General features: G+C 38.4%; 1 protein-coding gene across 4 annotated transcripts; it reads right to left on the reverse strand.

The window, feature by feature from the left end:
• ARP6 (actin-related protein 6) lies at positions 1–26888 on the reverse strand. Of its 4 annotated transcripts, none has more exons than XM_089150892.1 (9): positions 26711–26888; positions 25537–26258; positions 2563–2776; positions 2342–2405; positions 1818–1902; positions 1685–1735; positions 1524–1586; positions 1289–1435; positions 1–1153 (listed from the first exon to the last, which is right to left on the reverse strand). In XM_089150892.1, the coding sequence occupies exons 2-8, from the start codon at positions 26223–26225 to the stop codon at positions 1306–1308; spliced, it is 1296 nt and encodes a 431-aa protein (XP_089007018.1). In that variant the 5' UTR covers positions 26226–26258; positions 26711–26888; the 3' UTR covers positions 1–1153; positions 1289–1305. The 4 variants fall into 4 exon arrangements, with proteins under 4 accessions (XP_089007018.1, XP_089007017.1, XP_089007019.1 ...); XM_089150891.1 differs by having other exon boundaries at positions 26690–26888; XM_089150893.1 differs by having other exon boundaries at positions 26678–26888.
• Between the last annotated feature and the right edge of the window lie 36 nt (positions 26889–26924).

The raw sequence follows: 26924 nt of genomic DNA on the forward strand, positions 1-26924 counted from the left end.
AGTAGATTCTTCTAAATGGGCATGAATATAGATTGAATACAAGTTTTTGACTACCTATTTACATCTTTACCTTTTTATTTGTGAGGGCTAGTTTTAAATTTAAGTATTTAACAACTTTGGTAACTATTTTAATATAACATCTAGAAAAATAGTCACATATCATGGGTAAAATCTATAAAAAATAATAATAATAAATCTAAATAAATAACTTAATTGGATAATTTTATCAGATGGATAATAATCGATAAGAAAGGGGTATACCATATCAACATCCTATTAATAATCGGACGGATTCGGATACCCCTAAACGGATGTGGATGTGAATTCAAAAGCGGATTCCGGTTATCCATTTACACCCCTAGGTAGAGGAGGAATGATATTTTCCTCTTTTATTGTTTAATATACAAAATTTTAAAAAAGAAGAAAAAAAAACTATTCAAAACAAAGGAACTTTAGCAGAGAGGAAATATACTAGCAAATCCTGGTATCTTTAAAGAGTCACTCACAGGATTTCTTTCAACATATTTTGCTCGTATTTTAATCTCCTGGTAAAGGCACACATTGGATCTCCTGGTCAACATTAGTCATATGCACATTTAAATTTTGATTTTCTCTCCAAACACCACCACTCACTGAAAACGGAAAGGCAGATGGTAACCATGCTGTAACTTGTCAACTGGGAAGGAGATGAAGAGTGGAACACATCACTCTACTTAGCAAACCATATCCTTGTTTGAATCAATTTCACAACAGCAAACCATGCTTCATACTCAGAACTATGAAAAGTGAAATCTCGTTGCACATGATGGAGCAGCAGTAAGCTCAAGTATAAGAATGGCTCTGAGAACTGGCTGCAAATGCTGCAGTGTGCTCCGCTGTGTGCATATCATGCACGCTTTGCTGTTGTTGGTTCTGCAACTCAGGATCTTCATGTTTGAGCCTTTGAGGTATAAAATGAACTTGAGGAGCCATTGAAGACAATGAGTACTTCCCTACAATATATTCTCTTCCCATGAAATATTGCAGAAGTTTCTTGACCTTGGTGCAGGGAAACTGGAACTTTTTCCAACCAGTTTGAGATGATGGCTGTCTTCACTTATTAGATTGTGCCTTGATAGATGGAATTCAAAAACTTGACTCCAGATAGCCAATGCTACAGAGGAGAAATAGAAACAGAAGATAAGAAAAATAAACAATAGCATGAATATAAACATTTATATATAATTTTCATTCATGTAATCATTCAGTACCAAACAAAAGAATTAGAAACAGGGATTTCGATGCATACATCCAACATATCAATGCTCAGTGGAAAAAACGGCGACGACAACGTGCAGATCCAAGCTCCTCGTATTCAGACTTAGTGACACACATTTCCTCAAAATCTGGACTAGATGCCAGAAGTGAACCCCCTCTCCAAACACCCAAGATGGGACTGAAAATGTCACGGAGTACATGTGAGGCTAATGAAATGATGTTTATATATCAAAAAACCAAACCCTTGTCTGAAGGTGAGATTTTACTCTTCTTGAGTTGTTATCTTCACTTGGAACTTATCAGGTACAAGAGGCCGTAGCTCCTTTTCCCTACATCCAAGTAGAAATTTTGGAATTAAAAAAGTGATTTTTTTTCTTTTTCCAGATGATGGGAAACAAAAACATAAATATGTCTAGAAGAAACTTACAGTCTTTCAGCAAATCGTGGAAACAAAGTACTTCCACCAGTCAAGATGATGCTGGCAACAAAGAATCAACTTAATATCAGGAAAATTAAGACACTATCTTTAGTATAAACAGTGCAAGCCCTTCAAAAATCACCTCTCATAGAGTACTGGGTGGAGATGAGGATGGCAAGAATTTACAGCTCGAACAATGCACTCTGCCAGTCCAGCCTGGTTCATTCCTGCAAAGGAAGTCGCAAATCAAGATCAGTATATAAAAACATAGCAAATCAAGATCTTTAAATGAGACATCTTCCATTACAGGTAAAATTAGTTTTAAGAAAATAAAGCTTCCAAACATCAAAATTCTTCCTAGACATTCCAAACAATCTTTCAATATGGATAACCATGCAAAATTTGTCTAATTATTCCCCAACTATCTATTGTAAAGATGTGAAAAAGCATATCCTCTCCAAGATGAAAGGTGCCTAGACACATTGCATTTATGGATAAAATAGAAAGATCATAGATAAGCGACGCAAGTAAAACAAGCTGATTGATTAAAAGATTCTGATGCTGAAGTATTCACTTCGCCAGTCAATCCATCAAAGAGAGAAAAATGCTGCTATGATCGAACAACAATAAGATCCATTCTAAGTACCATTTGAAAGTAACACAGACCTAAATCAGCAGGATGGAAAATCATCTCCGGAACAAGGAAGCGCTCATTTGTCAAGGTAACTTCCTGTACAGAAATTTAAAGTAAGATGCAAATGTTCTCCATGAGCTAGAACTTCTTTTCTTTTTTTGGGTGGTGGCGGTGCTTTTTGTGTGTGTGTGTGTGGGGGGGGGGGGGGAGGGGGTTTGCAGTTTATAAGAACTAAGAAGTTGAGAGATACTACAGTTTTTGTTAAATCGACTCTCTTTCTGTCTTCAGGTTTTCCCACTGATTCAGGATGACCATCTTCCTCCATTCCCAATGTTGAAGAAAGGACCTCATCTGGCAGAGTGAGGTATCTCTGCGCTACATCCATGTCCTTTACAAAACCCTTCATATGTGTTACACCATCAGGAAGGACGTAAGTGCATCTGAAAAGATTGTCCCTTCCACGACTCCTGTAAACATCATTTTTAAAAAATTCTTTTGATAATCAGTGGAAGTCACGCATTGATTAATTTTATTCAAAGATAAAACCAAACTAAAACAAGAACCAAGTACAAAATAATCTTAAATTGAAAATTTGTCCCAACAATTTATTTATGGATCTAAAAAAATACTTTGTAGACTAACATAGTTACACCCATGGCAATATGTGGCCACAAAACCAAGCATGGTTCAACATCTCGATCTCCACAGCCATCTTGCCAACTCAAAAAAGAGAGTTGACTAGATATCTTGAAGAGCTATAGCCAAGTTGGTTAAATTTTTCCCCAACTCAACGCTCCACCTTGAAGGGTATTAAGACTCATTTGGGGCTGAAACTTGCCCAACCTATTTCAGCCCTCTAGAACACACTGGTAAACTCAATCTTATGAGAAAAAAAAATAGCATAAATGTGAGTTGCACATCAAAACCCAAGTGTGAAAGTACTACGATTAAGATGTCTTATTGTACAGATCATATATTCACACATTGGCAAACCTGGTGCCGAAGGATTACACACAAGCAGAGTCCAGATGGGTAATTTTCATACGCAGCCTTACCCCAGCAAGTTTTGCCGAGAGAGCTGTTTTGAAACCTTGACCTCAAGGTACAAGTGTGGTCCCCCGACCATTGTGACCGGCCCACCCCTCATATACTCATACAGTAATGCTCAAAATTCTAAATTCAAACAACTAATAAATTAAACGTGTCACAATTCAGATGATAATCCAGTCATCAAATTTACAACTTAAGAGCAACACTTGACCCTAGGTGCTATAAGCACATCGTCTCATCTCGCACACCATCTTGCCTCATTAAATGGAAAAAGAGAGATATCTCGCGAGATCTCAAGAATTCTCTGACCATGGAAATAACCACACTCCCAGCCTCTTACACAAATGGCAAACATAAAGGAGCAAGATTGACCACAAATCAAATAATAGGGTGAGACACTTTCACTCACAAAAACAGTGATACAAAATCCTCAAGAATCATTCCATCTGGATCACCATTCCTCTAGGGACATGGAGAGCTCTCCTCTCCCTCCGCCAGCTAGCCCTCTCTGCCATCTCCTCCTCCTTTGCTTACGATTCCAAGATCTTCTTCTGGCTGGACCCACCCTATTGATATCCTCTCCGTTGTTGTTGGTGCCAGAGCCATATACTCCTCCGGAATTCCAAAAGACTCCCCTCTCTTCCTTCATCTCCAATGGAATCTAGAATTTCCCTTACCCCACCCGATTGAGCTAGACCAGATATGGAACTCCTTCCCCTTCTCCATTCGCCTGCCCCGCCTGCCCCTCTTAGGGACAGGCTTCTTTGGCTCCCCTCCAAAAATGGCTCCTTCTCTTCAGCCTCCGCCTAGAACCTCACTCACTTCCCCTCCCCTAAAGTCCCCTGACACAACCTCTTTTGGTTCAAAGGCCATATCCCCCGCCAAGCCTTCACTGTCTGGTGAACCCTTTCTTGTTGCCTTCCCAACCAATCTTTACTCATTAGCTGGCTCCATCCAAGCCTCTCCAATCCAGTATCTTTTGCACTGAGCTGGAAGACTTCAACCGCCTCTTCTTTGGCTGCCCCTTTGGCAAGCCTATCTAGTCCCGAGCCCTTGCTTCCATTTAGCCCTATTGCAGAAGTTGTCACCCTTTCGAGATGGAATGCTGCTGGTTCACCTCCTCCTTTCAAGGTTCAACAATCACTGATGTGGTGGGGAAGCTCCTTCTCGGCATGTGCATCTCTCACATCTCGATAGAGAGGAACTTCTGCAGATGGTCTTCCAACTTTAGATTCCCCAACAATTAGATATGGACAGCCATATTTCCAAGATTTCTCTTCATAAGCATAAGCCTTTTGCAAACTTCCCAAGGAACAGGCATGTTGTTGTTAACTAGGGCCTCGAAACCTTCGCTTTTCCCCCTAGCCTCCATTAGCAGAGGGTTCATTCTCCCCCCCCCCCCCTTGTATTTTTCTCCCTTTTAGGCTGTTTATAACATATTTATTCACCCCAAAAAAACAAAAAAAATGGGGCAGATCTGGAGTATGGGAGATTGTTTATGGCTGCAATATGGATTGAAGGTTAATCATACAATGGTGGTACTGTGGCTGATGTTTGGATGGAAAGTGATGACTGGCGATGGGTTTCTGACATTACTTGATATTGGATGAAAGAGGGATCAAACCAATGGAAAGGTATCTCAAACAGATTAATAAATGGGAATGAGATGGGGGATAGGGTACGGTGCTAGCAGTATTGGATGGAGACCCTGTAGATGCTGGGATTCAAGCGAAGGTGAAGCGCTGAAGGCTGTCCTTTCAGCCAAAGCAAGTATCTAGGCTTGATCACACCTTTGAACCTTAGGAGTCTCTTCAATCTTGGGCCTTCACTGACCAAATTGAACAAAATCAGTATTGAAGCAGTAAAACACAAGAGAATACTCAAACTGAGAAGCTTATTAATCGTATCAATACTGGATGCCTTCCTATTCGAGTAAAGGGGCTTATTTATGCATCATATCATGGTTGTCAAGGCGACATGATGAGGCGAGGCAATAGAGGGCAACGAAAACCAAGGTGACAGTAGGTCACCTTGACCCCAAAATGAGCCTAGGTGCCCAGGCAGACACATTGACAACCATGCATCATATGCTGAAGTCCTAACTCAATCTGGATCCAAGCAGGACTCTAAAATGGAGGGGCTAATTTATACATCATATGCTGAAGTCCTAACTCAATTTGAACTCTAAGCTGGACTCTAACTGAAAATTAGAAACTAATTCAAAATAGAAACTATCCTAACTAGGACTTAGGATACTAAGAGGCTTTTATATCTCGGACCTGTACATGGACTAGGACCCTAAGTCTTGAGCCTCTTTATGACTCAAAACTTAATTAAGATTATTACTAATACGCCCTTCATATTCGGCAGAAGTACCATTCTGCCACTACAATCAAACTAAGCTAGAAAACTGAAAAGAAAGATGGATATGCTGCAGGACAATAGCCCTAGGTGATGAGCAGCAAACCTAGCGACTTCTCTTGGCCTTCTACTTGGTGTAGGAGGGCTTGGTTCCTGCGTCACAAATTCTTTCTTTTACTCATCCTATGCTGTTCAACCTAGCTACTCCTGCTCTGGTCTATTCTATTCTAAGCTATTAGCAATCCTAAACCTTGGGAACAAAAATCTGTTGACTAGCATCAGCTTGGGCTGGATCTTCGAGCTTCACTAACCCAATTTGGGCAGTTCTAGGTACAGGATTGGCTTTCACATTTTGTTTAGATGGTGAGATAATTGTCTAATATCAGACTTTCCTTGTTTACAGTTCTTTTCTGAATCAGTCCAAGTCAACTATTAATGCTCCTATATGATCAAGGGCTATTGGTCTTGTTCAACCATAAAGGCTTAGAAAATTCCAACTTTGATACTTTGATACTCTGGTAGACTGACTTCAATAGCTGTATGTCGATCGACCACTTTGAATTGTACTGTGACTCTCATGGTCAAAGGTAGAAGAAGATCGTCTTTTAATATCGAAACTACACTCCAGAAGCTGTTGTTACATAAATACCCTTCCATTCATGTTTGTTTTCAGTCTCTCCTATAAACCCACTAAATTCCCTTTCTGTTATCTCATTCTTAAGATTCTGATTTGAAACCATAATTATGAAATCACCACTTACATACCTGGGTGGGCTCCTAGTGACTCATACCATATCTTGCTGAACCCAAGGTCGGATCAATTGTATCATCAACAAAAGAATTCTTTTCCACTTTCACCTTGATGACCAAAAGTGAGTTATTCAGCAGTTCAACTCCTACATGGAGGAAAACCAAGCTGAGCTTGCTCATCTCACAGAAAGGTTGACTGCTTTAGAAGCACATACCAATTCATAGAAGGACCAAGATACGCTTATAACACAATAAGACAATTCAAACCTCGTAACCATTTACAAAAATCCCCTCAACTTGGAGCACAAATATCACACATGGCCAAGTTGGAAGCAACAGAAAGAAAAGTTGCACCACCAAACCCCTTCGCAATACATCACTAGGGGTGTCAATAAAACCCTGCCGGCTGGAACAGGCCCAAACCCACCTTGAGCCCAGCCCAATTTGTCGACCCAAAGGGCAGGTTTGGGTTTTGCCCTCAGGCCAACACTGCCCGGGGACCTACCTAATCCTGTGTTAATTTAATTAAATTAAAGTTATATATAAATTGGTTTTGAATGATCAACTATCCTACTAATCCTAAGTACCTAAATATATTCCCATTTCCCACTTCAGTACCATATCTGCTCGTCAACTCCGTTGCTCCAACTGTTGTTGAAGAGACTCCAAGTCTCTCCAAGATTCCAATTGCCATTGAAGATAATTGATGGATCTAGATCTTCACTTTGCCAATCAATCATGCAAGGTGTAATATTGTAATATGCTTCAAGTAAAGGAAATCTCACCCAAATTTTCTTTTGATTATTCCACAGTAATTTTATAGAATGTTAGATTATTCAATAGAAGATAATTAAGGTTAAATGCTTTATTTTCCATTACTTTTTGCTCCGTTCTACTACAGTCCTTTCAGTTTCTATGGTATATTGATTAGATGTAACGGATCAAAAGTAACTGTAAATTGTAGAATGTAGATGAGAGAAAGAGAGGAAAGAGGCCAGAGTTTAAGATGAAGCTTCACTGTTTCGTTCTGAAGACTTCAGATCAGTAGTCTTTATTTATAGAAGCAAAATATAAGCTGAATTCAACTAGGAAGCCAAGACTGACTTAACTTGGGAAATAACTAACCAAATCCTAATCAAAATTGGACTCAACTACTGCCTCCAGTCCCATCAAGAACTAGCGCTAATTCTCGATGGTCCTAATTTGGACAACTTCCCCCTTCTAACACTCCCCCTCAAGCTGGAGCATATATCTTTTCCATTCACAGAGTTTTGGTAAATAAATCTACTAGTTGTTTTCCTGAATGGACATGGCTGGGAGATGTCATATTCTGTTTCAGTGTTTCTCATGCACAAAGTGACAATCTAATTCAAATATGCTTGGTCCATTCATGAAAGACCAGGTTGGATTCTATAAGCAAAGCAGCTTGGTTGTTGCACAAAAACTTCATAGGTGATGCATCAACAAAATCTAGTTCTTTCAAGTAATTGTCTTATCCATACCAGCTCATAAGTAATATATGCCATGGCATGATATTCTGATTTTGCGCTTGAAATTGTCACAACTTTTCATTTCTTACATTAGAAAATCCTCAACTTGAGTATCTCCTAATCATTGTAAAGAATTCCACGCCCAGAAGCTCTCTTAAAATATCTTAAATCCGTATGATAGCATCCAATAAAACGTCCATGGAGTGGATAAAAGTTGACTCTCTACACTAACTGGAAAGGCAATGTCAGTTCAAGTTATAGTCAGATAATTTATTTACCATTTACGTGTAAGTCTTCAATACTTCTCAGAATTGTCAAGATCAGTCCCATAATCTCGCATAAGCTTCAAATTGTTCTCCATGGGGGTATATAAACTTTTGACCTAGCTTACCCATTTCAGAGATTAGATAATTTGCATATTTCCATGAAGACAAAAAAGATGCCTTTCTTGACTGAACAACTTCAACACCAAGGAAATACTTGAGCTTACCCAAGTCTTTAGTCTGAAATTTCTCTTGTAAATATGTTCTTAGACTTGCAATTCCAACTGATCATCTCCTATAATAATAATGTCATCCACATAAACAACAAAAAATATTTACCTATGTTAAGTGTCTAAAGGATACAAGGTGATCACTCTCACACCATGACAACCCTAACTCCTAACACGACTATAGTGAACAAATCAAACCATGACCAAGGTGATTGTTTTAGTTCATACAGTGACTTATTTAAACGACAAACCATACCATGTTCCCCCAAAGCAATAAACCCAGGAGGTTGCTCCATATATACTTCCTCATGAAGATCCCCATAGAGGAAAACATTCTCCACATCCAACTAATATAACGACCAACAATTGGTAGTAGCAAGAGAAATCAAAATATGAATAGAAATAAACTTGGCAACAGGTACAAAGGTATCCAAGCAATCAACCCATACTTCTGAGCATAACCTTTTGCAACAAGCCTTGCCTTCAGCCAAGCCAAAGTACCATCAAGTTTAACTTTCACCACGAAAATCAGTTGGCAGCCAATAGGTCATCCCAAAGGATGAAGGAACACGATCCTGAATCTGATGTCTAAGGCTATTGTTAGGAAGGGATTTTGAGAAAAGAAAAGTTTGAATGGGAAAAGGAGGCAGCAATTAGGAGTCTAAGTCCAGTCAACTTGGGAGTTCTCTCCTATTTGTGTTCTATTTTGTTTCCTATACAGATTCAAAGTATAAACAGCCTATATATAGTGGATTTATTTTAAGAAGCGCTCATGATTCTCACACTAAGCCTCCACACCAAGCCAACGACTCATCTTCTGCTTCTTTCTCTCTTTTCTCTCTAACTTTCATGGTATCAGAGCCATACGTTCTCTAGAATACCATTGGTTCAAAGCTTTTGAGGTTCAAAAACATACCATTACCCTGAAGAACCATTGCTGCAAGTTTGACAGCCTTCTAGGTTTCAATTTGCAAGGGCGGCCACACTTGATGCTGCAATTCTATGGATTGAAGACTCAATAAGATAAAGAAGCTTCAGAGCTTCTGCTTTTTATTGAAGAATGGTTGCACAATTTCTAGTTTTTTATCTCTTAGGGGTTCATACCCTGTTTCACACTCTTACGGAAGATTTGAATGGACTTGTTCATTGCGGTCTTGTTTAGAGTTTTCATTGCCAGAATAGTGATCCTTGCAGCATCAATTGAACATCTTGTTGAAGCCTTTTGTTGCCAAAATAACCTAGGAGTCGTGCAACTTTCTGCTATCAATTTTGGGTGGTTATTGAGTTGATTGGTTTGGTTCTGTTGATTTCATTAAAGGTCTGGTTCTGGTTCAATTCCTTAAATCAGTTTCTGATTCAATTCCTGATTCTGTTTTATGATTCAGTTTCACATTCAATTCTTGATTCTGTTCTGATTCAGTTTCGATTGAGGAATACTCCTTGAGTGAAAAAATAAAGAAAGAGAGAAGGAGGGGGAAAAAGAAGAAAGGAAGTATTTTCTGTTATTCTGGAATAACTTTTGTTGGTAATAGGAGAAACCTCATCCATTAAAGGCAACAATAAAAATACAATGACAAAAATTATTTCATCAACTTCCCCCATTGGTTGACTGAAAAAGAAACTGGAGGGTGTATCAAATTTCTTCACCAATGGAGAGCTATAGTTAGATTTATTCTTACTAGACGGAGATAGAAAGATCATTTGACTAAGACTGCACCATGGTTGTCAAGGCGTCGCCTAGGCGTCCTGGCGGGATTGAGGGGCTGAGGCGAGAAGCGCCTCAAGTGGAGTCCATAAGGCGGTCACCTCGGGCTCTGAGGCATCGCCGATGCATCGTCTTGAACGCATAGGACCCCTAGGCAACCACCTTTGTGGATTTTAAAAACCACCATTTTTTTTATTCCAAATCAAAGGCCAAAAATGAATTAGAAATTAGATTCCAATTGGGAATCATCTAATGGTTGAGTGCTTATATAAGTTTTACATGGGATACACGGGATCATTTCTAACATTAAATCATTACCCGGAAAGGAAAAAAAAGAGAGAGAGAGAGAAGGAAAAACCGAGAATTTCACTCGACATCCCCAATTTTCCGAGCCCTAATCTCTCGTCCTCTTTGCCTCTCCCTCTGCTACTCCCTTCGACTTCCACTCAATCGACAACAACAATCAGCGACTCCAGCGACAGCCAGTGACGCCTGCAACTCTCTTTCAGCTTTTTACTACTGCTATTGACGCTTGCTACTCTCTTCCAGACTTTCACTCGATCGACGACGACAACCAGTGACACCGGCGACAGCCAGCAACTCTGGCCACAGCCAAAAACATCACCGGCTACACCACTGTACTTCTGCTATCGACGCCTGCTGCTACTCTCTTACTTTTGCTTTTTTTTTCTTTTTTTTTCCCTCGTACAAAAGCCACCGTAGTTGCAGGCTTGCAGCGGCAGCAACAATTTCGCGGCAGCAACGCAGCAGCACTGTACTTCAGTACTTGTCGCTCACTTTCTTCTTCTTTGTTCTTTCTTCTGCTTTTTTTTCCCTAAAAAGTCTAGCAAATGGCAATTAAAAATCCCTTTTGCAATTGCAGGCTTGCAGCGACCAAGTTGCAGTGGCCTCCAGTGATTTTGTTCACCATCTCAGGCGCCGGTATGTCGACGGCATGCTTTTTTTTTTCTTTTCTTTTTTTTTTGTGTGTTTTAACAATGTTATAAGTTGCTACTCGTTGTTTAATTTCTGTTTGGAGATTATTAATTGATTATTTACTTCTCTGTGACTTGCAAATTGCAATTAAAGTTTATGTTATGGTTCCTGAGATCAAGCTTTTATGGAGGTTGCTAGTTCAGCAACTTGGTAGTTATATTGATTCCTAGTTTGAGTGTTTGACAGATCTTGACCTATCCTATATTCCTATTGTCATGAGGTACCTTCCATGACTTTAGGTCCAGCCATTGGATCTAGGTGAGGTTTCAACAGTGATTGTATTCTCATAAAATGGCATTCAACCATAATTGTTTGCTCATCTATTCCTTTGACCAAGTTCTATTTGACTAGTTTTGGAATCTCTCTCTCCCTTAGATTGTTCTCTTATTGGGGACTTATAACTTGTTAGTATAACCGAGACCAGCTAATATTAGCTTAATAGCTTCTAGCCTAATGATTATTGTTGTTTATTAGCTTCAATGTATCTTTTCTATAATTTTTTCTAATTTAGAAGTTTAATTATCAATTTATCATGCAGTGAGATGATTAGATGAATGCATAGGATTTTTATTGGGGTGTGGTATGGTGCAAAATTAAAATTATATGGTATCATTATCAATTTTATTATTGTTTTTAATTTTGGTTGATTATTTGTGTAAGTTTCATGTTTTTTATTGTAGATATTTACTAGTTATTTACAATGACCTCAAGGCCCTCAACTGATAATCCAGCGGATGCTGCTAAACATCCTATTCCTAGTGGGGGTGAAGGTAGTTATGATCCTTCAAAAGACCCGAAGAGAAAGGCCAAGTCAAATGACCTAGGGTAAAAATATGGGTATTGGCTGGATGTTGCTGATAGAAATACAGTCAGGTGCACTTTGTGCAACAGATACTTTAAAGGAGGAATTAGAAGATTGAAGCAACATCTAATGAGTGGATATGGGGATGTTGTGAAGTGCACTAAGACCACTGCAGAAATTGCCCAAGTGATAAATGCAATGTTGGTGAAAAATAAAAAGAGGGCAGTTGTTACTGATTTGGATAATGAGGAGTATGATGACATTCAACAAGTAATTGGAGAACATCCTATTCCAGCCTCTACTGAAGGAGGTACATTACCTAGTGTAGGGTCTAAGGTTGAGGTGTGCTCCAAGATACCAAGCTCTGGGACTGCATCAAAGAGACTGAAAAGTGCCCTCAATAAGGCACCAGTAAGGGGCTCCATGGATATGCATGTTAGACGCACTCCTGAAGAAGTTGTTGAAGAAAGGAGGGCTAAGAGTGCTACTCAAACAACAATCTTGAATAAAATGAGATCCACCGAAGAAAAGAAGCGAGTGGATAACCACATCGCTGATTGGATGTATCAGTGTGGCATTCCATTCAATGCAGTTAAAGCTAAAAGCTTTGAGGTGATGGTCGAGTCTATTGCCCAATATGGTTCAAGGTATAAGCCCCCAACTTACAATGAAGTCAGGGTGCCTTTATTGAAGAGTGCAAAAGAAAGAACGATAGAGATGAGGAAAAATTATGAAAGGTATTGGAAGATGCATGGATGCACACTCATGTCTAATGGGTGGACTGACAAAAAGGGTAGGCACCTCATCAATTTTCTTGTCAATTGTCCAGAGGGAACATTCTCCTTGGTTCTGTGGATGCATCTAGCCATGTGCAAGATGCAAAAATGCTCTTTCAGTTATTGGATAACAAAATTGAAGAAATTGGGGAAGAGCATGTAATTGAAGTGGTGAGTGATAATGCCTCCAATTATAAAGCAGCAGGGGCATTATTAATGGAGAAGAGGACTACATTATATTGGACTCCCTGTGCAGTCCACTGTCTTGATTTGATGCTAGAGGACATTGGGAATTTGAACAATATAAGAAAGTGATAATTCAAGGGAAGAGAATAACCACTTTTATTTATAGGCACACAAGATTGTTGGAGGCCTTGAGACAGAAGACAAATGGCAGGGATCTTGTGAGGGTTGTAGTGACTAGGTTTGCCACTTCATTATTGACATTGCAAAGCTTATTGAAACACAAGGATGACTTTAAGGCACTTATTCATTTCCGAGGAGTTGACAAAATCCAATTTGTCCAAGACAGAAGCAAGGAAGAAAGTAGCTGAAACAACTTTTTCTACAGCATTTTGGCATGGTGTGAAGGATTGTATTCGAGCATCACAACCTCTTATGATTGTATTGAGGATTGTGGATGCTGATAAAAGACCTGCATTGCCTGAAGTGTTTGTAGCATGCAAGAGGCTAAGAGAAGAATAAAGGACAATTTTGGAGGCAAAGAACAACTCTAGAAGAAAGTCATACAAATAATTGATAGTTGATGGGAATGTCAGATAGAGAGACCTCTATATGGTGCAGCCTTATTTTTTAATCCTGGGAAGTTCTACAACTTAAATATTGTAGATAATGGTGAGTAGATCAGTTCTCTCCAAACTTCTTTCAATGAAGTTGTTGGAAGACTAGTGCCTGATGCACATCTACAAGATAAGATATTGTCCTGGGCAAATGAATACAAGCAAGGTAGAGACCTTTCCCCACAGCTATGGCTATCAGACAGCGTACAACTATGAATCCTCATAAGTTTTTACTTGTATGTTTTTTATTTTTAGTTGTATGGTTTATAACTCTAGCTTTTATGTTAATCTATTTTTTTTTATACTATAGTTACATGGTGTGATACATATGGAGGAAATGCTTTTGAGCTTACAAAGATTGCACGGAGGATACTAGGCCTTTGTTGTTCTTCCTCTGGTAGTGAACGGAATTGGAGCACATTTGAGTTTGTAAGTATTAAGTGATTCAAGTATTTAAAACACTTTTAAATTTAAATTTAGAAGAATGACTTGGGATTCTTTTCAATTGCTTATGAATTCAGATTCACATCAAGAAGAGGAATAGGCTGGAACATGAGAGGTTGAATGATCTAGTTTTTATTCAGTACAATCGCCGTCTTCAAGAACGGTTCAATGAAAGGCGATTAAAGAGTAGAAATTATGATCCACTACTCCTTGATGAGCTTGAGTGGAGCAATGAGTGGATGGTTAATCAGCCTAATGATTTAGTCCATCCTGAGGGTGATCTTACTTGGAGCACTGTTGATAGAGCTATAGGGGCATCTACATCACTTAAGTGCAACAGACCGAGGAGATGTCAACCAAGTGAATCAACATCCGCTGGAGTTAATATATGTTACTCACGTCGCAAGTCTTTGGAGAGGGTGGTTGAGGAACATGACTCTGAGTCTGATGGAGACATGGAAGAAGTGGAAGATTTGCATAATGATGAGAACATTGTAGATGATTTTGGTTTGAGGTCTACCTCTTTGGAGCAACAACAACTTCGAGAAGATCTCCCACTTGCTACCAATTTGCTTGATGATGATTATAACTAGCTAACTTATACTTTCCTATTGGGAATTTTGGATATGGATTGTGGATTTTTATTGGGAATTTTGGATATGGATGTGTTGTAATATTTGGGATTTGGACTTTAGATTTTAGATATAAGTGGGATTGTTTGCTTAAATATTTAAAACTTTCTATTTAGATATTTTGCTATATGCTTTGTTTCATTTTCTTCTTTTACCTGTGAGGATATTTGGCTACAGCTCAACAATGTAGAAGAGGTGGAGTTGTAGGTGCTGGTGGAGGTGGAGCCGTGGAGTTGTAGGTGGTGCTAGTGTTGGTGACATTTAATGAAGGTATGTTGTTTAGTGTCCATTTGTTTTGCTCATGCATCTATGGGTTTACTATTTAGTCACATTTTATCGTATCTTGATTCTTGTTAATTATATTATGATACTAGGAATTTATTTAGGACCTACTATGTGTGGTTTGTAGTATATTGGATGACTTGAGGTAGGCAAAATGGCTAATATTAGTTTTTTTTATTATATAAGATATGATAGGTTTATAATGAATAATGAATTAGTGTATAAGACGTACACTAAAAAGTAAAAATTTCCCTTAAAATGCCTTGACCGCCTCAAAAGCGCCTCGGAGGGCGCCTCGTCGACTCATCGCCTCAACTAGCTAAAACTGCCTCGCATCACCTCGTCACTGTGACAACTATGGACTACACCAAAAGATGATGATATACTTGGGTAATTACTAATGCCCATATACTTGGGAAGATGTTTAATTCTTTGGCCAAAATTATTGTTGATTTGGTTACTCACTTGCAGACTATGAAAGACTTACGGGAGGATTTATATGTGTTGTATTCTAATCAGAATAATCTGGCTAAAATCTATGAATTATCCTAGGATTTTTATTGAGTAGATAGGAAAGGTAGAGATATTACTCAATCTTTTGCAGATTTTATTCTACCTATCTCCTCTGGTGTCAAAACTATGCAAATTCAAAGAGAGCAATTAGTTATGATGAGTTTCTTGGGAGGTCTTGGGAGGTCTTGGAAGGGAGTTTGAGGCAGTTTAGCTAACACATTTTCAAGAGTTCTTCGGGTTGCAAGGGAGAGTCCCGATAACACTATAGACAATTTAGCTTTGGCAACTATTTCCCGTGGCACTTCTAGAGGACTAGACCCTTGATGAATAGAATACATGACGAAATCAAGTAGTGCTGAAAAAAAAGAAACAAAAATTCAGGCTCACACAATTCTTTTGATAGTACATGACAAGTTAAGACTTGTCATCATTGTGGAATTCTAGGACATATTCAATGGTTTTGTTGGAAACTCCATGGGAAGCCCCCATGCATTGCTACAGCAGCAAGTACTTCTACACAAACCTCTACAGCCACTAAAGTTCAACTTGAGGGTAAGACTATAAAGATGACCGAGGAAGAGTACACTCGTTTTACTCAGATCCAGACCACTCAACCACAATCCACCGCCATTACCTTGTTCAGATAGGCAATCTATTGCTTGCCTTTCGACCACATCTCACCCTTAGATCATTGACTCAAGCATTTCCAATCATATGACCTGGGCTACATGTATATTTTCCTCTTTTGTTCCATCATCCTCCTTCGTTACACTTGCCGATGGTTCCCATACCAATGGAATGGATACTATTCAACTCACTCCATCCATTACCCTACCCTCAGTTCTTTACATACCAAATTTGCATTTTAATTATTATTTGTTTATAAGTTTACTTCCACCAATAATTGTTCTATGACATTCTTTCCTGGCTATTGATTATTTCAAGATCTTATGACAAAGAAGATGCTTTGTAGAGGCCATGTGTTAGGGGGGCTGCATTTGTTCGAGGATACATCCATTATTGCTTGTTTCGGCATTTCCATTCCTCCACAAAATGCACTGTCGACTAGGGCATCCCTCCTTAGAAAACTTAAAATTATTAGATAGACGTTTTCATTCCCTTAGATTGTGAGTCTTAGAAGTATAGAAAGCTTCATCGCATGAGCTTTTCCCCTCGTACAAATAGAAGATCTAACTAACATTTTTCTTTGGTTCACTCTAATGTGTGGGGTCTTTGTCATGTTGCTTTTGTCTTAGATCATTGATACTTTGTTACATTTGTGAATGACTTTTCAAGAGTTACTTGGCTTTATTTTATGAAAAATTGCTCATAATTATTTGACATATTATATAATTTTGTTATTGAAATTCATACTCAATTTGATGTCTCTATCTGCACTTTTCGTAGTAATAATGCTAAAAAAATATTTTTCTAATCCCTTCTGTAAATATTTGGCTTCTAACGGAATTCTTCATCAACCTTCCTATGTTGACACTCAACAAAATGGGGTTACAGGGAAACGGAAGGAAAAAAAAAAAAAAAAAACTTACTAGAGGTCACCCATTCTCTTTTATTGAGATGAAGGTACCCAAATCCTTTTGGGTTGATGCCGTTTGACTGCTTGTTATCTTATTAACAAGATGCCCTCTTCTGCTACAAGGTGGCATCCCTTATATCCTATTATTTCCTTGATTTCCCTTATTTGCTTTGCCTCCTTGTGCGTTTGGTAGTGTTTATTTCATTCTTAGATGCCGAACATAGGCATTGTTATTACCAATATTAAAATATATTTGTAAGTCAAAGGAAAAACAATAATAACCCTTTTGAATACGAGAGTACCGAATAAACAGACACTTAAGAGCACAAGGATCTAACTTAAGACTTCCCAAAACGATATAAAACAAACACTAGCATAAGCACGAGGCAAAACAAATAAGTGTGATGAAGGAAATAACAAAGAGTACAAAATATCAACCTACAAACTAGAAGAAGTCATTTGGTTAATGCGACAACAAGATGTTAAAATGGCGTCAGCCCAAACAGGTTTAGACACCATCTCAAATAAGAGTGTGGGCAACCTCCATTAAATGTCTATTTTTCCTTCCAGCAACTCCATACTATTAAGGAGTGCCAACAGAAGATCGATAAAGAATTCTATTATAAACCATAAACTTATAAAAGGGATGAGAAAAATATTCCTTTATCACTATGAAAAGTGCGAATAGCAACACCAAAGTGAGGGCAAATTTCAGCCATAAATTCACAAAATATATTAAAATAAATCTGATCGATTTTTCATTAAATAAATCCAAGTAACTCTAGAAAAGTCATCCACGAAAGTAACCAAAGAACAAAAGCCAAAAGCAGGGGTAACAAGACAAGGACCCCACACATCATAGTGAGAGAATGGTTCGCCAGACCGTTTATTAACATAAGGGAGATATACCACACAATGAAGCTTCCCAAATTTACAAGACTCACAATTTAATTTAGAAAGATAATGAAAACGACTATCTAATAATTTTAACTTTTTTAAAGAAAGATGTCCCAACCAACAGTGGAGTTAATGCGGAATGGAGATGCTAGAGTAAGCTATATGTGATATGTCAAACAAATACAATCCCACAAACTCACTGCCTCTACCAAGCGTCTTCTTCGTTGTAAGATCCTAAAATAGACAAAGCCAGGAATAAAAGTGACAGAACAATTATGGATGGGAGTGAATTTATGAGTAGATAATAAGTTGAAAGGGAAGTTATGTATGTAAAGGACTAAAGATAAGGTTAGGGGATCATTGCCCATTCCTCTAACGTTGGTATGGGAACCATTAGCTAATGTAATGGTGGAGGATGATGAACAAAAGAGAGAAAAAATACCCGTGGCCCCAGTCAATGATCAAATGCTCCTATATGTGGACAAAAGGTATGCAGTAGCATGACCTATTTGAATAGAGGTGATGGTGGAAAGCAGCAATTGAGTAGCCTAAAGCTGGGTAATGTAATCTTTATCAGACATTCACACTCTTACCCCCAAGTTGAACTTTTCTGGTTGTAATGCTTAACTCCCAAGTGGTGAATGCATTAGCAAGTGTGGTAGTTTCCCAAGAAATTTTCCAACAAACGTTGAATTGTGTCCAAGACCTCCATAGTGATACAGGTTTTGGTTTGTCCTGAATTATCAAAAGAGTTTTGAAAACCAGAACTATTTCCATGACTCCATCCTATATTCTGTCGTCCTGAAGTATTATAGGAAACAATGGACAACTCCATCCTATATTCTGTTGTCCTGAAGTACTATAGGAAACAATGGCAAGAGCTGAACTATCTGTAATGCTATGAGGGCACTCTTTTACACATGAAGAACTCTTAAACAGGTTTCAGCTAGAGTGGGAACCTGATCACTGCCAAGAATCTTTGCTTGAACGGCATCAAACTCCTTTCTGACACCTCCCAAAAAACTTATCACAACTAGTTGTTCTCTTTATCATTCTATTGTTCCTACATCAAAGAAAATGGGAAGAACGAATTGAGTTTTAATCTTCATACATTATTTAAGAAGTCTAAGAAATACCAAGTAAGATGTCTACCTTTACTATCAACTCAATAAGAACATGTGACAAATCATAAGTTCTAGACAGATTACCAGCCAAAATATAACACATTGCGGTACTCCCATAGGTCTTTTACAATTAACAACAGAGTTCCAAAGTCAACAATGTGGTCTACCATAAAGCTAAACATCTGTCCAAGTATACGTGCATCAGTAATCACCCAATTATCATCAGCTTTAGGGGCTGGTTTAGTTAAGTGAGCTTGTCGTCCACATCCAGGAGGACTGCTTCTACTATAGCCCTCCACTGATGAAAGTCAGAGGCACCTTCAAACTTCTTTTCAGTCAATCGATGGGAAGACGAAGAGATTTCAGTCATGGTGCTCTTACTAGGTACACTTTCAGTTTCTCCCACAATTTAATCAAGGTAGATCAATCCAAAACAAAGACTTCAAACAGATAAAACTTCCAATAGCTGCTGCTCTCAACTAGGAACTACCCAATGAATATGAACCACCAAAAAAAGACAAGAGAATATCTCAATCACCCATATACAATAACAAGAAGTATATCCAGCAAAATATATATATATAAAAGGGCGTACCCAGTGCCGAAGCTCCCACACTGTGGGGTCTGGGGAAGGGACCATGTGCAGATGCACGTAGATATTTGTTGCTCTTTTTCGTTCATTAACAGAAATACCAAAATTAGTGTATTTTGATTTAATATATTTATATCTATATTTTACTGGTGAGGGAGTCTTTAGGAAAAATAGAAGCGATGTATTATTTATATGCATTAAAATATTCATTATTTTATTAATAAAGTTATGTCGATTCTCTAATAACTTATATTTTGTAATGTAATATTTCACCTTTTGAAATTCAGGATTAATTATAATTAATACTAAATTGTATATGATTAAGGTTTTCCCTTTTTTTGTAGTGCCTTTTTTTCCTTAACTGCTAGTTCTTGGGGGAGGACTGTTTTAAATATACAATGAGAATTGAGACGGTTGAGATCTATGCATGAATATCAAGAAACACTAACTTGGGGGTTTCGTGGGAGGATCAATTATAATTAATATTAATAGAGAATTACAATATTTAGGCATAATCGATTATATTTATATCCTTTTAGTAAATGTTGAGGGTATTCTTGGAATAAAAATGTAACCATCCTCCCTCTCTTTTTTTTCTCTTTTTCCTTTTTTCCTTTTTTTTTTTGGTAGAATAACCATCCTCCTTGAATTCTTGCTTTTATAATAATCTTATGATTTTTTTTAATAAGGGTTAATTTCTTTGGTGAGGATTGTTTTAAATAAATTTAGTTCTAATGAGAATTGAAACAGTTGAGATCCATGCATGAATATCAAGAAGCACTTAATTTGGGGTTTAGTGGAGAGGATTAATTACAATTAATATAAGACATAATTGATTAATTATATCCTTTCAGTGAATGATTGCGGTATTCTTGGAATAAAAATGTAACCATCCTCCTTGAGTTCTTGCTTTTATATAGTAGTAGGACATTCATATATATAAATATATATGATAAAGCATCTAATGTATTTTTTTTCTTCTTTGGTTTCTATGAAGTCTCTTTCTTTGCTATAGCTGATGAAAATCGTTGCTTTGGACAATACGTAAGTAGAAAGCCTAGTTTTTATCTTTTTCTAGTATTTACTAATAGATTTTATTTTTCTGCACGAGATCTTGTAGCACATACCAATGAGGCCCTATCAATTAGTATTACATAGACGAAATCAATTATAGACACTAACACTATTAGATCCAATTAGATCCGCTCTTTATAGACAAACTGCTCCTTAGCAACATCCGTGCCTACTCCGGTTCTTCAGACTACTTAGCACCAACCGTGCACAATCAACAAAAAGAAGGTGACTCCCATCAAGCCTATCCATAAGCTTGTTCCTAAGAAAAGGGGATCTCACAGTTTGACACGCGATGATACCTAATTGGCTCCAAATCTATAGTTGTAGAAAGAATATAAAGAGAACAAGCACGCGGAAAAAGCAAGCGTCTGGTCAAATCAATCAAGAGATAGGGCTTCGACCAAACATCTTTTTCCTGAGAGAATCCCATCTATACTATATTATCTATGGAACTCGAACCTGAACATTTATGATTCACTATGGCGCAAAATTTGGATTTGTGAAGCTCGAGCCCCGGGCGCCGTGGCCCGAGGGGCTCTGCATGGATAGGCCGCCACCACCGCCACCACCGCCCCCACTCTTCCAGACTCGGAGTACTAGGAAAAAAAGCGCATACAAGGCCAACCAAACCATCCTAAGCTCAACTAATGAATCCCTACCAAATTGGGATCCAAATACTCACTAAAATAAGAGTTTATTAAAATAGAAATACTATCAAGATTAGGTTCCTAAAATTAGGGAACCCTATCCTAACAACTTGACACTATCTTAAAAGGATTTTAACTCTTGAGCTACTGACTCAAACAGAAAAACAAAGGTAGATTCCTGACCCTTGGATCGAGGGGATTCTATCAAGACTCATATTAAACCCCAAACAGAGGATTGGAAAATGACCAAAATACCCCTGGGGTATTTGGCCAGCTTGAAGTGCCCTTTTTTGGGTCTGGTTTTTTGGCCCAATTTCAGGAGGCACCAACCCTCGTTATATCAACTTCATATTAATAGATTTGTCCACTTTTTTGTTGTTATTTTTTAAGGAATTTCTAACTCAATCATGTCTTAAGAGACGAATTTTTTGGATAATCATAATAGCACTTTCATGGATTAGCAACTATGGGAACCTAGATGTTTATTGATTCAGTCCCTCCCCCCCCCCCCCCCCCAAAAAAAAAACCATATTTAATTTTTTGGTTAAGTGAGATATTTTCTCCAATAAATTGTTTTATTTCTAAAATGCATTACCCAACTTAAGGTGGTTATGAGAATCTAAAAGCTCAACAATGTCCTTTGTTCATCATTTTTACTCAAACAATCAAATATTTTGACCCTAATTAGTAATTTCTAATCAAATATTTGCAAATAAAAATTAAGGTCAAGGTCAGAGTCAAACAAGGCCAACCCAACCCTATCAAGGTTAATCAGGGCGGGACAAGTCGGGTCAAGCCCTATCAAGTTCGGGTTAGGGCTGGCGATTTTTAAACTTGACAAGATTGGGTTGGGCTTGGGTTTCAGTTTGAGTATTTAGGGTAAGGTTAGGGTTCAAGGGTGGTCAAACCCAACCTAGCCCATTGAGACACCTAATCTTTGGGCATGACCAAGTAGGATTAGTTCTCTGTTCTCCTGCCCAAAGAATTCTCAGCCAAGTTCTAAGGAGGTACAATCAAAATCTAATGCTTCTTAGGTGTTGCTGCCTAATATAAGTCTATTGAGGTGGGTTGTAATCTCGTAATAGAAGGAGAACGAGGGGAGTAGGAAGGGGAAGAGGGCAAAAAGTAATACAGAGCAAAGGAAATCTCTCAATAAAAAACAAAATTCTCCAATATGTCAACTGTATCCTAATGCAATCTATTTAAAGAAATAATACAAAAATACCTAGTTGAAATCAAAATCCAAAATGAAATCCTTACCAAAGTCTCATTTACTCTTAAATGTAAAATAAAAAAATTAAAATTAAAAAAAAAAAGACTAAAACTAAAACTGAAGTAAATACCTAATTAAGTCCAACTCTTGTTAGCACCATTGGACTGATTCTCTTGAGGTTGGACCAAAACCGATTGAACAGATCCAATATTGCATCAAGGTATCTACCGATCCCCTCAATGTGCATCAAGTGTTTGGAATCTTTTCACTAAAATTAAAACCTCTTGATGGTAAGAAAATCATTAAGCTACTTGCAATTAATGTCATAAGAAGTTCAGGTGAGCATGTGAAAATTGCACTAGTACCCTGAAGCAACATCTGAACAAATGTTGTTTTAAGAACCTTTATAGCAGTAAAAATAATTTGCTGAGAGAGTGGGGCTAAGAAAGTTTATCCAATCAATACAGCCTAGGTTTGGTAGTTCCACACACAACACTTAAGGAAAATTTTACCTTGAATTCCATTTGAAGAAAAAAGAAGTTGAAAGATTCATTCAAGAACACTACTCAACAAGTGTCCCTCACCACTGCTATGTGGACTTCTATTCAAAATCTTAGACAGCCCTTACATTCACAAAAATTGGAATCGCAAAAGAAAATCATTAACCTTTTTGTGTAACCAGGATTGGGCCCCCTAAAACTGGGCCCAAAAACAATGCCCAGGAGAGTGCACTTCAACCTGGCCAAATACCCAAGCAGTATTTTGGTCATTTTCCAAACTCCCTTTTGGGTCTGAATATGGGTCTTGATAGAATTTCCTCGACCCAAGGGTCAATGATCTACCTTTATTTTTTGTTTGAGTTAGTAGTTTAAGGGTTACAATCCTTTTAAGTTAGTGTAGAGTTGTTGGGATAGGGTTCCCTAATTTTGGGAACCTTATCTTAATAGTAGTTCTATTTTAATAAAGTACTACTTTAGTAAGTATTTGGTCCCAATTTGGTAGGAATTCATTAGTTGAATCTAGGATGGTTTGTGGAGGCTGCAAATAGCCTATTCTTTCATGTAATCAGCAGTTGTTGATTATTGAATTGAATTGAGTTAAGAATTGGCTTAGAGAAGTCGTGGGATCCCTCTTGGATAGCCTGCGGCTGGTTTGTTGCTTTCATACTTCAAGTTCGTGAACCCCAACTTCATCTTCAAGCTTCCTTCTGTGAGATCCAGCAAACTCCCTCAATTTCAAGTAAGTAAAGAAGCCCCACCCCCTTCCCTACAGTTGCAGCCCTTCCCCACCACCTCTTCAAGCTTCCATCTGTGAATTCTAGCAAGCTGAATTGTTTACAAGGAGGTGGGGGCTTTATATAGCCTTACACTTGGAAAATAGACTTGGGACTTAAACAAGGAAACTAAGTTAGACTAAACTAGGAAATCTACTTTAGATCAAGATCCCCTTTACAATTCTACAACTAAATAACCACTAAAAAGGAATCTACTAAAAACAACTTCCAAAATCAATAAATAATTATCCATAAGGAATCTTACTCTAAATTGATTCCATGTGGCACTCCATCTCTGACTAGGACTCTCACTACTAATCCTTTTTTTTTTTTTTAAAAGTACATATGGACTCGTAAAATTATTAAAAAAGAGTTACTGAGACGTTCTTGGGTTCAAAGGAGGTGGAGTAAAGATAAAACTACCCTTCTAAGGGTTCGGCCAGCCCTTCATTGCACCAATGGGTTTGGTTCTTGGGCCAGTTGATGTTGGTTCTTGGGGGGGGGGGGCTTACATCACTTTCCTAACACCCAATTAAAACTGAACCTTAACCCTAGCTTGATTCAAGCCTAGAAACCCAAATTCCCATAAAACCCTAGATTCCTCAAAACCTAACTTGAATATCTAATTCTGAAATTAATAAAACAGCAAGGTTTCAGACTTCCTTCTTCAAACCCTACACCCCTAAGCCTCGCCAAATCTAACCCTAGAACCCCATAACCAACCCATTCCCTTCAACTGTAGGGTATTCTCAGCCCTAATTGACTGCTGGTTCTATTGAAGTGGATCCTGGAGTGAGCCTGAATCTAGGGCATTACCTTAATTAGTCAAACCCTAGATTGTTGTTCACATCACTAGGCAAGTAAGTGCGACCCCATCCTGTCGTCTTCCACCATTAATTTGCTTTTCTAAGCTTCAAATTCATCCACATTCCATCCATCTCTAGTATCCATCAGATCAAGATTCACTAAATCATTCACAGTCCATACAGTATCCCATTTGAACCCCAACCTTGGCTGCCATTATAGACCTCCATTAACCTTAGACCCGCAAATTTTATTACTTCACATCCAGCATTAATTAGATCTGCTCCCATCTATTACAGCCTAGTACGATCCCTAAAATCCCTTATAGTTTCAGACCTGAAACCCCACATTGACCTTGAATCCCTAGAATCACTCCAACAAACCTCAAAATCTAACTTTTCCAATGTTACACCACACCTCAGCCAGTCTTTGCTTCCAGTTAATCAATTACTAACCTAAAGCCATAAATCCATTTGCGTTATCCTCTCTTTAAATGCTGGATTCCCCAATAAACCCTAATTTCTAACTTAAGTTTGGCAATCTGGCCATTAGAACATTCCTAAAATCAAACCATATACAACTTATAATTAACCCCTTACTTGATACAAGTTACAAAATCATATCATTCTCAAACCCCAAAAAAGACCCCTTTGTTAGCTATTCTGGTTTAAGATCTTGGAAGACTGACCCGTAGTTGATCCTAGTCAATTAAGGGATACATCATTCTCCATAGCCCCTCTTATTGTTTTAATTTGAGGCCATACTCTCCAAGGAAATCAAAGAGGAAGAGGGGAGGGGGGACCCCTTTTAACTCCTAAATTGACCAGAAAAAGCCCTTCTTTAACAAATAAAGTCTAACTAAATTTCATCAATTTTTTGTTTTTCAGAAATCCCAGTTACTTCAGATACTATAAAGTTCAAGCAACCGAGCTAGTAAACAGGTGCACCTATGAAGAAGGAACAAATGGGTACCTGGCAATCTGGAGGTCACGAGGGACATTGAGGGAAACAAAACAGAGCTTCTCTTTGACATCATCAATTAGAAACGTCTCATCCATGACATTGATGGATCTATACGATACAAGCTCCTTCAGGTAATTTGTAAGGGCCTTACCTCCAAGATCAAGCCGCTTCACAGCATAGTTGATAGTGAAATTCTGAAGCACTGGAGCAGCATGGGTGAAGGAGAATCCAGAATCCACAACAAGGCTGCATTGGGCCTTGGAAATGAGACCATCAGGACGTTGGCTGGCCTCATAGAGGTGAACAAGGGAAGGGGAATCAGCAACATAAAGTGACCGGAAGCCAAAGTCCTCAAATATAATCTCATCAATAGAGTGCTGGATGGAGGGGAGATTGAAGAGAGGCTCAACAAGGAGGAGGGACGAGGCTGTAGGGTCAACATGGAGAAGGGAACGGAAAATGCGGTCCCAAACTTCTTTCTGGAGGTCTGGGTTGATAAGGTATCCACGATCAAATGGGCGGCGGAGAGTGGCAGAAGTCAGGTCTTCGCAAGCTTGTAGTTGGTCGGCAACCAGCCATTTCTTGGAGGCAGTGGGGCGGGCCAGGCAGTTCGGCACCACCACTGTTGGGTTCCTGTCACCGCCAATTCCAGCCTTGCACAGCCCCCCACCATTGTCAAGAACCACCACGTTTGACATCTCTCACCCCCTTCCCACTTCTAGTACTCTTGCCTACGCGAATTGTAACAGAAAATTCAATAACCAATAAGTTAAAGGGGGTAAGCACATTCAAGCAAAAAAAAAACCCGATGCTCAATGAACTCGACTCTATCCATAAACAATTTGATTGAGAAGTGAGGAAATTTTTCATACATCTAGCATCTGAAACTTAAAATTCTAAAATAGAGAGATTTCAACCCAGAATAATCAATCACAAACCATGCGCGTTTGCATACAAAATCATTATACGGTTAAAATGCTTCAGAAATTGTACATTAAGAATTCAGCTCCCCAAGCAAAATGCTAATTCACTGAATTCCATATAATGGTTGCTACTATTTGGTAGACTCGAACTCACTCCAGTCCGTATACAGAAAGACAGAGAGAGAGAGAGAGAGAGAGAGAGAGAGAAGAGAGAGAGAGAGAGAGACCGAAGAAGTTACCGTGAAGCTTAAAGTTCGAACCTTTGGAGTGATTACGGTCTTAAAACGGTTGGAACTCTTTGAAACCACTGCGACGAAAAGAAAAAGAGCGACTCCGGAGTTCTTGCGCAGTGGAGGGTTTTACTTTTACACATGCTTCTACGGTTCTACCGGAGCATCGATAACGATTCTTTCCAACATTCCGACTCGCTCAAATAGCATTGAATGACGGACAGGATGTTGGATCGGTTGTGTT

The sequence above is a fragment of the Hakea prostrata genome, chromosome 3, assembly GCF_041222555.1.
Source record: "Hakea prostrata isolate BN-2017 chromosome 3, UWA_Hpros_2, whole genome shotgun sequence".
NCBI classification, from domain to species: Eukaryota; Viridiplantae; Streptophyta; class Magnoliopsida; order Proteales; family Proteaceae; genus Hakea; species Hakea prostrata.

Excerpts from the sequence above, each read along its gene's own strand:
- ARP6 (XM_089150892.1), bottom strand. The coding sequence starts at position 26,225 with ATGTCAAACGTGGTGGTTCTTGACAATGGTGGGGGGCTGTGCAAGGCT. Across the intron at positions 1,903-2,341 it reads TTTCCATCCTGCTGATTTAG|GAATGAACCAGGCTGGACTG; the intron begins GTCTGTGTTACT and ends CTTCCTTTGCAG. Across the intron at positions 1,736-1,817 it reads CACCCAGTACTCTATGAGAG|CATCATCTTGACTGGTGGAA; the intron begins GTGATTTTTGAA and ends CTTTGTTGCCAG.